The sequence below is a fragment of the Syngnathus acus genome, chromosome 24, assembly GCF_901709675.1.
Source record: "Syngnathus acus chromosome 24, fSynAcu1.2, whole genome shotgun sequence".
NCBI classification, from domain to species: domain Eukaryota; kingdom Metazoa; phylum Chordata; class Actinopteri; order Syngnathiformes; family Syngnathidae; genus Syngnathus; species Syngnathus acus.
In genome coordinates this window covers 2217420-2229906 of record NC_051108.1, presented here as the reverse complement: position 1 = coordinate 2229906, position 12487 = coordinate 2217420, and the positions used below count along the sequence as shown (strand labels likewise).

General features: G+C 45.2%; 1 protein-coding gene across 1 annotated transcript; it reads left to right on the top strand.

Annotated features, from left to right (window-relative positions):
- Positions 1-9092: 9092 nt before the first annotated feature.
- On the top strand, positions 9093-12430 carry paplnb (papilin b, proteoglycan-like sulfated glycoprotein). The gene is made up of 13 exons (XM_037244733.1): positions 9093-9257; positions 9437-9503; positions 9696-9805; positions 9870-9930; positions 10106-10208; positions 10284-10411; positions 10489-10800; positions 10879-11055; positions 11123-11273; positions 11341-11421; positions 11557-11707; positions 11774-11852; positions 12073-12430. Exons 2-13 carry the CDS (start codon positions 9447-9449, stop codon positions 12283-12285), a joined length of 1623 nt encoding a protein of 540 aa, XP_037100628.1. The 5' UTR covers positions 9093-9257; positions 9437-9446; the 3' UTR covers positions 12286-12430.
- Positions 12431-12487: the final 57 nt, after the last annotated feature.

The window sequence follows — 12487 nt, the reverse complement described above, 5'->3', positions numbered from 1 at the left end:
CTCAAAAGGAACTTTGGAACGTTCAACACCATCTTACACTTGACACCTGAGATATTTGAACAAAACCCATTTTGCCCTCACACTGTTGAATACCACCAAAAAAATATTTAGCAAGAGTTCATAATACGGATTTAAGAACAAATTTGATGGCAAAAGTGTTGCAACCTGAATTCAATAAAGCCACGGGGTGAGTCCGGCGACGTGAATTATGACTTGCTCTCCTGCCTGTGTGGCTTTTAGTAGGATGAATAAAAAGGCAGGAGTGTGTGTTGGCACCTTGCCGAGGCTTACTTTGCCTCATATTCAGATGGCGCTAATACTCTGCCGTTCCCATGCCGGGCTGGAGACCCGCTCGCTCTCTTTAGGGAACCTCGGATGTCACGGCGCACAAAAGGAGCCGTGAAGGCCGTCCAACTCAAGCGGGGGCTATTATTTACAGTAGCAAAAGAAAATGGCTGCTCCCCCCCCCCCCTCCCCTCAGCCTCCGCGCTATTCGCCAATCAGTCCAGTCTCGCCCGACATAATAAAGTGGCGGGTTTTGTTGCAAGCGAGCCCGAAAGAAAATGCCAAAGTGATTGCTAAAATTTTTTATGAAAAATTATAATATTGTTAATTGAGGGCATCGGCGGACAACACCCGGTTGCTCCTGCCCAGCACGGACCCCCGGCCTGCAACACACACGCACACACACTGATTGTAAGTGGCCACGCGTCCCCGAGGAGCTGTAACAGAACCCCGAATCTAGGTCGCCGGGCTTGAAATATAAACTGCCACTCAAGAGCAGCAAATTCTTCCCTCGAATGACCCGAATGTGCGGGCAGCCAATCAGGCGCCACCGTTTCAATTCATTGGACGGACTCGGTAGGTGCTGCTGTTATGGTTAGCAACGGTTGGGTGTCGTGCTAAGTGAAAGCAACCACGAGGACAAATTTATGGAAATGCCGGAAAGGGAAAAGCTAGCTTGATATTGAAACAAACGGCACCTGCGTTATCGCAACTTTCTACAGTAAAATCTGTCCAATACAAACAGGAACGCACACACACACACACACACACACACACACACACACACACACACACACACACATTGCAGCAGAACACCACTCATGCAGACATAAGGGGCTATTTATAAACCACTTCCTTTTATTTACCCGGCTCATTGTTCAGACCACATCTGCTGAGGGCCAAGGGCACAATGGCCAGTCCGGAGCTGACCACACACTGACACACACACATGGAACACACAAAGAGTGCGACAAGAGCCAGACACAAGCCGGCATTCCAAAATATCCCCAGCTTTTGTTCAAGCTCTGAGGGGGCAAGCTCCAATAGCTGACACCACCTGTTGGACAGTCGGTCGCACCAACTCAACGTCACATGGCGCTGCGGAAATAACAGGAAAGTTCCAAAAACAAAAATAGGCATTTATTTATTTATACGCCGCCAAATCCCCATGAAGCGGTTATCTCTATTTCAGTTTACGCCGTCTCTCTTCTCTCTGCCCATTTACTCCGAGTTATTTCCGATGAGGAAAAGCGGCCCTGGAGGGTAAACAGCTCTGATTGTTATCGTCCCGACATGTCCACAGGCGAGACGTTGACGTCGCAAAGTTGGGAAAGCGTAAAACCGTGCAGGAAACCAACGTGCTATTTATTTTTTACACAGCACGGCCCGCTGCTACGAATGTTTACCCGCGGAGCCGCAAATATGGGCTGAGATCCACATTGTTGGGAAAAGCCACCAAATCTGGCAACACTGAATGAAGTTTTGCATTTTGCAAGAAAAGTGCAAACTCAGCATAAAGACATAGGTGTTAAGAACTAGCGCGGCGGTATGGCTAGCTTTCAGAAAAACAGATTTAAAAGCTGATGCATACAGCTGAGCGGCTGCAGTCTGAGGGAGTCGGACCCCTGTCCTGCTCCAGATGAGGGGGGGGTCAAGACGCTGCCAAACAATAAAACAAAGGCATCATAGTGCGGCTGGTGCGGGTGGGGGGGGGGGATGGAAAGTGAGAGGAACAGCTGCTGAGTGGGAGACTTGGATAAAGAGGAGTTGGTGGCGGGGTGCTTGCCATTTTTTTTTTTTTCAATGGCGGGGAGATAAATTACTTTGTTGTTAGGGCGAGGTCGCCGCCCTTCGCCAAGCCACGCACATACCGACAAGACCACAAAGACGCTGACCCCGTCTTCATCGACGAGACACCCGACACGTGAGATTTGGGTTCGCTCGTGTTGGTCCGTGCCAACGTTCAAAAACGCAGCTGCTCGGCCCACGCGACCAGCTGCGAGGAGAAAAGCAGCCAAATGTAAACGTTTGCCACCGGAGCCTGAAAAAACATTTATTTGAGCGACTTCAGATCACATAGCCTGCCTGCTCTCTAATTTAATAGGGCACGCTGAATAACATTGAAATGTTTGCCAACTTGCTCGCCACTGCTTTTTATATGGGTCATTATGACCCTCCGCCTTTCTCACGTACATTCAAATGAATATACGGCCAGGAATAGCGTGCTGTATTCAAGCATGGGAGCCCACAATTTGTTCTCCACAAAATTTTATTTCAGGATTAAGCCGAAAGAAGGTAAACGTTGAAGGTGTCTGGAACGGATTAATTGGATTTACATTATTTCCTATGGGAAATATTGCTTTAGTTTTCACACGCTTGGGTTTTGAAGCATTCCGGAGCTTGGATATGAAAACGAGTGTTCTTTGAGAGAACCGGTGCAAATGGGCCCAGTCATCAGTGTAATTGCCAGCGGAGGTGTTGAAATTTAAATGAAGGTCTAATCTCCCGCCAAATCCCCCTTTGACAGACTTCGAAATCAGATCTGATGACATCCCAGGTCCCAACAAAGAAGCTCTTAGGGATGAACAAGACTTCATACATGATTGCTATTTTGACATTGCAGTGGGACCTTGGTCATGTTTTACATATATATATAAATAAAAAAAGGGAAGTCATCTCTACTCGGTTCGGCTAAAAATACAATTGCAGCACAGAACGCGTCTGAGCATGTCGGTCTGCTGCTGCCAGTTTCAGGCGTGGAAATGTGGGCTGGACCTGAACTACCCCGTACAAACAAAAAAAATTATATAACATACACACCTGACTTGAACAGGAAACACGAAGCCAACATATTTGGAAACATTAAACATTGAGCTGGAGCCTATCCCAGCTAGCTTAAGGTCAACGATGGGGTACACGCACGTGTAGCAATGGACAAGCGAGACGGCCAGCTCGTGCCGAGACCGCACGTTTCCCTTTCCTGTGTGGCCAGCGGCAAAAAAATAAATAAAATCACTCAGCTGTGCAGCGTAAGACACAGGAGATGATGGATGGGCGACAGCTTATCCGTCATGCATGACCATTAATTCCGTGCAGACTCACTGTAAGAAAAGGATTACAAGCAAGTAGCTACATGGAGCAGAAAAAAAAAATCTTGTCTTGCTAGGCTTCACTTTTTTTTTTTTTTGGGGTAATGTCAGAATATATTACCGCTTAAGGTCCCTATTCATTTTGCGTCGCCTCAATTTCTACCCCTTTTGTCCGTTTCGTCACGCCTCTGCCCTGACGTGACATGCCAGCAGGGAAGGCTTCCAGCCTAAGGTCAAAGGTCGCCAACCCCAGTGCCCTCCTCCTGCCTCAAGCGAGGATTTATAAAACAAGCAGATAAAGTATCATCAACAACAGGCCTGATTGCAAAACCCACGAGTCCAAATCACCTGCAAGATATGCTTCTAAGAATAACAGCCAGAGTGTGACATCACAGAACTTCAAGTGCATCTTGTAATTTGGTCCTCTGGTTCAGACCAAAGCCGAAAATGATACACGGCTTGATCCTCAGCCTTCACACAGCCAAACTTTCCCATCAGGGCAAAAAACAGAGTAATGTGAGTTTTGTACAGATGAGGGGGCTAATTTGAGATTATCTTCAAGGGACAGACATGTTACACATCATAAACGCAAAGACATCATGGGGCAAATTCCAGCACTAAAAACATTCGTCATGGGGAAAGCGCCAAAGTGACTTGACAGCTGCGAGCGCACCATTCATCATTTGATTTTCAAAGTCGGACAAAAAGTCTAGCAGAAGGTGTTTGATGTGTGCCCAACAGAAATTAATTTCATGTAGTATTGACTCCACATGACCAACAAAGTGCCTCTCCCTGTTTTAAAAAAAATCAAATAAAAAAGCTAGTAAATCTGAAAGATCTGCCAAAACAGGGTGGGAAATGTTTGTTCTGTTGCTGGTTTGAAGTTACACCGTACTGGTAGAGGTTGTTGAGTCTCCGAATATGTTCTATCGAGATTTAAAAAAGAAAATAAACATGTGATACGGGCAAAAAAAACATCATTCAACTGGCATTCATTTAGAGGCAGATTTACTAACGCGCGCATTAGCTACCACGCACCCATCTGGTTCACAGTGAATTATTAATTTTAAGATCTGTATCATGTCAGTCAGGACGTGAGATAAATAATAAATGCATCGACTGTTTTTATTAAGCTTGGGTGAAGCCAGGTTACCATCTCCCCAGCTGTTAGCGGCTAAGCTAAGCTAAGTGGAAAAAACACGGATGCTGGATTGGTTCATATCTCCTGAATGGAAACGGGGTCACAATGAGGAACCCCAGGCATGTCTATTATCCACCTCCCGGCCCCTCCTTGCTATGCCCTTTATTTCCCCCCCCCCCACGAAGAATGTAATTTTATTCCATTGAGAACTATCCGATACCCATCCAAAGAGATCTTTGTCTCGTGACTGTATTGTTAATTTCAATGTGATTTATACATGGCGGGATTGTTTCGTAGTCAACAATAACGCCGCCGATCCGGCGGTCCGTTTGGCCGCCTGGGCCTTGAAGGCTTTTGCATGTAATATCGGTTTTCCCGATGCGAGATGACTTCATTGTCAACTGAAACCGCTAAAGTCCTGGCAGTGATAAGCATTTGGCCTCAGGTAGCAGCCCAACACGCAAACAAAGCCGAAGCTGTCTATTAACATCGCTGACCTCTCGGCATGTCAGCGTCTCGGCTTCCAGGGAAAAAAAAACTTTATAGCTGGTTATAATCGTTTACGCTTCGACGTGAACCGACATGTCTCATAGTCCAAATACTTTGGAGTTCAACACAAACGTTTATGGTCTTGGCTCCTCTTAAAAAGACTCCTCCGGTTGTCAACAAATCAATTAGAACAGCACAAACCCCAAGACTGAAGAAAAACGCCCGCAGGGTACCGTGTACATTTGTTTACACGATTTGAAACAGATTGCCGTCGCCATGACATTGCCGCGCGGTTTTCCCCTAGGCCAAGCTATACGTCGACCTCCACGCGCTCGCTCGCTCGCACGCACAAAGAGACACCTCGGCTCACGACAAAGCTTATCTCCACCATCAGCTGGGAAATACTGGGAGTCATGCTCTGCTGACTGTGTGTGGGAGAGCCTTTGTGATAGCATACCCTGAGACAGAATGGGCTGTCGAGAGTTGGCCGGGATTAATGGACATTAGCGCATGAGGTCATGAGGAAAGCAGGAAATGCCAAAGAGGGTGTGTCATGCCATCTCTGGCCGTTGCCCCGTGTAGCAGCCATACTGTAGCGCCGTTCAAAAGAGCTTATCTGAGTTCAGATCCAATGAAACAATCGAGCCCATATTAGCTTAGCTTGAATCAACTGATCTTTTCAAACGCTAGCCTCACTTAGTTGGTTTCACTTTTGCTCAGATTATAAATTCAATTTGTTTTGCCAAGCGGACTGCTCAGGTAAAAGTTTCCCTCTGTCCGGGATGTTAAGTGTCAGCTCCATCCCCAACCTACTTTACAGATAGCAAACGGACGGAAGTAGGCTACCACTTTGCTAAAGTTAGCATGCAATTAGTTCACGCTATAATGAGCTGCGAGGGGAGCGGAGGCAAAGCAGATTTCCCCTGGTGTCTGAAAACCTGCTTTCCAGCCTCAAATGAGGTCCTGGCAGAGGGCAGGAAAAACCCAAAAGGACACGAAACATGACAGCATGTGGAAGAAAAACTGGGTTGAATGCAACAACAATAACTAGGTCAACATTCCTTGTTTGGTTCTTGTCTGATGGATTGTTTGGTCGATTCGCGAGGCCCGTTTAGTTTTTTTGTGAAAAGGGCGGTAGCGACATGAAAGGCACATCTGTTCTCGTCTTCTTTGAAATGTTTCTCATCCCTCGCTCAAGCTCTGCTTTACATTACTTTCGCAAGCGTTCCAAGCTAAGCGATGCGTCGGAAAAACGAATGAGGTCAAGTATTGCTTCGAGGAGCTATTCCTAGCATCTTCCAACAGGTGCCCACATTTTTCCATGACAATGCCGCCATGTTTTTATTCCACCCCCCCAGTCAAATCTAAAAATCTGAACTGTTGCGTCACTAACAGTACGGAAAAGTAATTCTCTGGAAGCGAGGGAGGTCCCATTGTTGGAGGAAAAAAAAAAATTAGCCATTCATGTAGCTGTACTCTTCCCCCCGGGGGGACGGGATCGGGAATCCCACCCATTTACCAGAAGAAGGAAAGTGATCCCGATATAAAAGGCTTGGGGTGGAGCTCAACTGTTTGTGCAATTCCCCTTTGAAGAAAAGACCCATTTGTGGAATTTTCTTTCCAGTTCGGTCTTCTTTGGTGTCTGCGGAATATTAAGCTGCAGTTTGGGGATAATCGTCGCATCTGGGATAAAGCACATTTAAATGTGATTTTTTTTTTTTTTGGGGGGAGAAGTTCTAAAATAGACCTTATATGATGGGGGTCAGGTCGTTGTTGCAAGTGTGTTTTTGTCCCCCCTAAAAAAAAAAAGCCCCTATATCGCCAGGCACCTCTGACACTCATCTGGACCACAACAATGATTCTTTTCTCTCCTCTGCCTCACGCTTGGCTGGACTCCCTGAATAGCAAATAATCCATACTCCTGAAACCCCCCGCACAGCTCTCTCACATGCACTTTCACACACAATATTGGAATTTAAATGATCGCATGTGCCGAGCAGGCTCTCATAAATATGGGAATAATCACATGAAAGTCGAAATACAAACAATATAATCAATCACATCATTTCCAACATCGCATGCTTGACTTGATACCAAAACACACGCAGTGGAAAAACTGGCTCGATAATGCTGAAAAGCACTAAACGCATTACAACACTGCCCTCTGGCGGAAATGTGAGAACTACAAATTGAACGCACTTCTCAGTTAAAATATGGTAATAAACTATGCTTGTAAAAGATGAATGTCCAAAACCACCAGTCTATTTACTTAGCAAAATTGATATCGTCATTCTCAATTGTTTCTTTTCTTTATTACAGAGTGGAAAATATTGTCTTGCAAAAATATTTATAATTTAAGTATTTAAATAATATCACGCTTCCATATTATTTTGAAAATAAGTCTAAGGCTCAAAATAAATGTAGATAAATACAAATATTGACAAAAAAAAATTTTTTTTGTCGCTTTTTGTGTGTTGCGTGCATCTCGTGAGCAGTGGGCGAGTTCCTGAGAGGATCCACTTATCTTCAGTCTACATACGTGCACATAACAACCAGAGAAACAAGTAAGCATTTCTCTTATTTTAGCTATGTGATGTTTGATCGATTTCTTTCATTTTAGGTGGAACTGTTGCATTGATTATTTTGAATAACTTTTTTGTTTTTTCCCTTTTTAACTGTAATGTAATGGAAAATGGGTTTTAGTTGTCATTGAGTCAATTTACACGATTAAGGACTTCACATGAATAATTATGCATATTGTAAAAATATATAAATATGTATATATCAATTAATGAATAGTTTTAAAACCACTTTTGTTGACAATTCTGTATTTAAAGGGCATCGCTTGTCATCTATTGCAGAGCAAGTTGTCTTGCCTTGATAAGAGACTTGAAGTGGTGAGGTCATCCTCATCTCGACACACATTTAAAGGCTAGGCACCTTTGCAGCACTATTTTTATTATTTATATATTATTTCAATATGTTTTCAAGCAATGGAAATTGGTAAAAAAATATATATATATATTTATCCCAAGGTTTGAGCAGTTTGCTGGATAGTCATTGTGATAGAATGACTGCTCTGTATTCAATATAAAAGGAGAGCAAATGGCAAGATTGGTTGCATTGCCACAAGGTGCGATGATGCACCTGAGTGTCAAGACTGTGGGCGGCTGCCAATCCGTCTGGAGGGTGTCACTTGGGATAGAAATGGATTAGAGGTCGGCGCAGCCCCCCATGGCGCCCAAGCGCACCAGATTAGCTACAAGTTGAGTGATTCACTTGTCTTCCAGCTATCAGTCATGGAAGAAGACTCAAAGACAGAACCAGAACCAAAAGCAGAAGCAGTGGTGGGGACGTCGGTGGAATGGACGCTGTCGGAATGGCCGCCGGCGGAATGGAAGCAGGGTTTGAACGAGCTGATGGACAGCATGGAGAGCATGCTGGCGGACGTGGAGCAGCTGAGGAGCCAGTGCAGAGTCCAGGCCCAAGAGCTTCTAGCAGCTGCCATGGATCTGAAACAGCAGCAGGATGATCTGAAGGAGAGCTACCAGGAGCTGGCTGCCGATATGAAAGAGATCATGGAAGCCCTGGAGGAGGTGTGCATCAGCAAGAGCGCCTTCGAAGCCAGAGAGAAGGACACCGAGGAGCCAAACAAGTAGTTTTCAAGGCCACAAAATGACTTTGCGGGAAAAGAATGAGTTTGAGGTTTGAATGTGTGAGCTTTAAGTGGCAGTGAGATTTTTTTTTTTTCTTTCCGTAATGATGGTTTTGCTTGCATTTTTCTGTTTCCCCCAACAATTATGGCGCCACGGCACTTATTTTAAACGCTTATCTTGAAATGCATTCAAATAAACAATTTAACTGTGTTATTTTAACTGACCTTGACTTAATCAATCCATGAATCTTAAAACGTGTTTTTTTAAAATTGCGATAATGACAATCTTAGATGCGGTCTGACTAAACATACTCTTCCAAAAATTGTTTTTTTCCTCCCTCCTCCTCTCTTTCTGCACGAGTCTCCAGACTATAAACACCCCTTTAACACGTAAATGACATGTTAAATCTGGCACAGGCGTGGTATGAAGCGTTATGGTTGAACTCGGACACCTGATTGGCTGCGGTGCGGCGCCAAGAGGGAGGAAGACTATAGAAAAGCGGCGCGCGTGTGTGTGTGTGTGTCACTTCACTTTTAAGAGCACATCTGGACTGCTGAGCTACTGAATTCCTACCATTTGAGCGTTCTCTTCCAGAAGGTAAGAAGATCAGAATAATAGTGCAATATTGCCAAAAGTATTGGAACCGATGGCATTTACATTTAAAATGGAGTCAAAGATTTTTTAATTTGTGCGGGGAAAAAAAAAAAAATGCCGTTTTTGGTTATTACGCTTGAATGCGTATGCAGTCAAAAATAAATTACTTGATGTTTTTGCAGTGTGCTAAAAATGGACACGCTGAGGGTCTTGGCTCTGGTCCATCTTCTGGCTGTACCCGCCTTTACAGTGAGTCTCACATCTGGTAATGTTTGACATGGGGGATTTTCAGAACAGTATGTTCCGAAAATCCACAAGACGTGCTAGCGATATTGCTCTATGTGACGTGCTCAACTTGTCTTGTACTTGCAGGATATTTACAATATTATGGGAATGATTAAAATTATTATTATTGTTTTCGAAATGTGTCTGCACTTCTAGCAATCACAGACGCTCCAGGACCACTGGGGTGAGTTTGGGCCCTTTGGGCCCTGCAGCCGCTCTTGCGGCACGGGAGTTGCAATGAGGACGAGGAAATGTATCACATTGAGGTAACACACAGGTTAGCCCGCTATTGAAATAATTAAGCTAATGATTACAATTTTTTTTTTGTAGGACGGATGGAGGTCATAACTGCAAGGGATCATCCAAGTCCTTTCAGCTCTGTAACCTGAATGTGAGTATTCAATTTGAAACATATATAGTACTGATATTACCCAGACAATACATTAGGTACACCAGTACAATCAAACGAGGAAAGAGAGAAGACTATTGTTGGAATATCGTAAATGAATCAATTATTCAGGTGTAGCCGATAAAATGTAGCATTCAACGGCTTCTCCTGTTTGTAGGAGTGCCCGGTGGGATCCAGAGACTTCCGAGAGGAGCAATGTTCCCAATTTGACAGAATTTTCGTTCAGGGAAAACATCACACTTGGGTGCCATATTACGGAGGTATGCGGCGTCCCCAAAAAATCTAAATCGCTCAAATACTCGGTTACAAGAATGGAGAATGTTCCGTTTCTGCAGCCAACCCGTGTGAGCTGAACTGCATCACCCGAGAACATAACACCGTTTATCGTCACCGGCCCAAAGTGGTGGACGGGACCTTGTGCCACGTGGGCCGAAATGACATCTGTGTGGACGGCATGTGCAAGGTGAGAACTAATAAAGATTTCATCTTTGCAAAGCCTCATTAATTTTTTTTTTCTTTATCATGTGATGGATCTTCCAGGCAGTGAGCCAAGGGGTTATTTTGGGTCTGGAAAATGTCCCACAACCAGAGTACTCGGCTCCCACTCACACCGCGAACCCCGACGGGACCCAAATGTACGAGTATAGAGCCAACGCTTACGGTGCCTGCTCGACTACTTGCGGTGGCGGGATGCAGTATCGCACCGTGGAGTGTTGGCTTCGGGACCAACTCAACTCCCGCACGGTGGCCGAAAGCTTCTGCATCGATCAGGGCCTGCAGAGGCCTCAGTGGCAGCAGGCGTGCAACACCAACTCGTGCGGAGCAAAGTACAGAGTCTCCGTCTTCTCCCAGGTTGCTATCTAGAAACATTCGCGAGGAAACTAGATTTCAGCTGGCTAATCTCTCCGTTTTGATCGGCTCGCTCGGCAGTGCTCGGTGACTTGCGGGGTAGGCCAGCAGACGCGAGAGGTGACCTGCGAGGGCGCCAAGGGTGAACGTCTGGACGACGGCGCCTGCGCCGCCTTCACGAGACCTTCCTCGGTCCAAGTGTGCAGGAGACTGGCCTGCCGCCAGCACGTCACATGGCACGTGGCCTCCTACGGATTGGTAAGCGGAATGGGACAAGCGGTCGCCTTATTCTTGACTTTGAATTCTTGAAATTGCATATCTGCAGTGCACTCGCAGCTGTGGCGGCGGCGTGAGGGAAAGGCAGGTGGGCTGTTTCGACGGCAGCCTGACCCCTTACCCGGTGGTCAGGTGCGGGATTTCAAGGAGGCCCGTAACTGTGGAGGAATGCAACGTACAGCCCTGCCACCAAGCTCAAAGTCAGTCAAGTGGCCAAACAGTCTTTCGAGGAAGTTGTATTTACTTGATGAATATTTTCTTCTCGAGGTGTCCCGAGTCTACAGAGTCCAGGGTTGCATGAAAGCACCACGACGGGATTTGTACCCTACGTTCCTGCAAATCCATCATGTGTGTAGTCAATTACTTTTTTTGGTATTTACAACCAGTTTGTCATAAGAGGAAAAAAAAATATTCCAGATCTCGGTTCTTCACATGACAAAATCTATGACATTCATATACATCGTTTCTCTTCATCCGATCCAGCGATCAGGCCAAACACTAACAACAATCCCAACGTGAGAGTAAACGCTCCCGACTGCGCCCGGTCTTATTACGGCTGCTGCCCCGATGGTCGTAGCTCCGCCAGCGGGCCGGGACTTGAGGGTTGCGCCCAACATAACTGCGTAAACAGCAGGTAGATATTTTGGTGCCAATTTTACAATGCAAATAAATGTAATGCTGACATGCCTTCCATTTTTAGATATGGATGTTGTCTGGATGGGGTCACTGCTGCTAGCGGATTTGGGAGAGCCGGATGTTCTGAATACCAAACTACTGTGGTAAAAATAATTGTTCTGTTTCTTTTCTATTTGTGTGATGAAACAGTTCAGATATATTTAGCAAATTTTAATTTTGAGGGCCTCATCAAGCCTATAAAAATGTTCTAAATGTTTTGCAGGTGCATTATAGTAAAATAAGTGTTCGAAACACAAGCACCCAAAAGACTCGTTCCCTTCGAAAATATGATTCAGACTGTATTTACCTTTGATTCCTACGCAGCACACAAGCCATCCAGTCCGTCCTGTTCCACACGGTGCCTGCTCGCTGCCACGTTTTGAGGGCCCCTGTGACACCTGGAAGAGACGCTTCTATTACAACGCAAGCACTGGCAGATGCCAAGAGTTTTGGTTTGGAGGCTGCCAGGGCAACAATAACAATTTTGCTTCTCTCGGGGAGTGTCAGACGGCATGTGAGACCGCCACCGCATACTAACAATTGAAATGCAAAGTGTGCATGATGTGATTGTGGCTTGCTTCATCTCTTCTTTTATGCTGGTAAAATAAAAGTTTGACTTTTTTGTTTATTACGGCTCATCTGCAAGGAACAAAAGGAATAAAATAAATACTCTTCCATCTTATGCTTCTAAGGTCCCTTTTTAATTTCAAAGTCACAGTGTTTGAAAAAATACTGTAAT

Excerpts from the sequence above, each read along its gene's own strand:
- paplnb (XM_037244733.1), top strand. The coding sequence starts at position 9,447 with ATGGACACGCTGAGGGTCTTGGCTCTGGTCCATCTTCTGGCTGTACCC. Across the intron at positions 10,801-10,878 it reads GAGTCTCCGTCTTCTCCCAG|TGCTCGGTGACTTGCGGGGT; the intron begins GTTGCTATCTAG and ends CTCGCTCGGCAG. Across the intron at positions 11,056-11,122 it reads ACGTGGCCTCCTACGGATTG|TGCACTCGCAGCTGTGGCGG; the intron begins GTAAGCGGAATG and ends GCATATCTGCAG.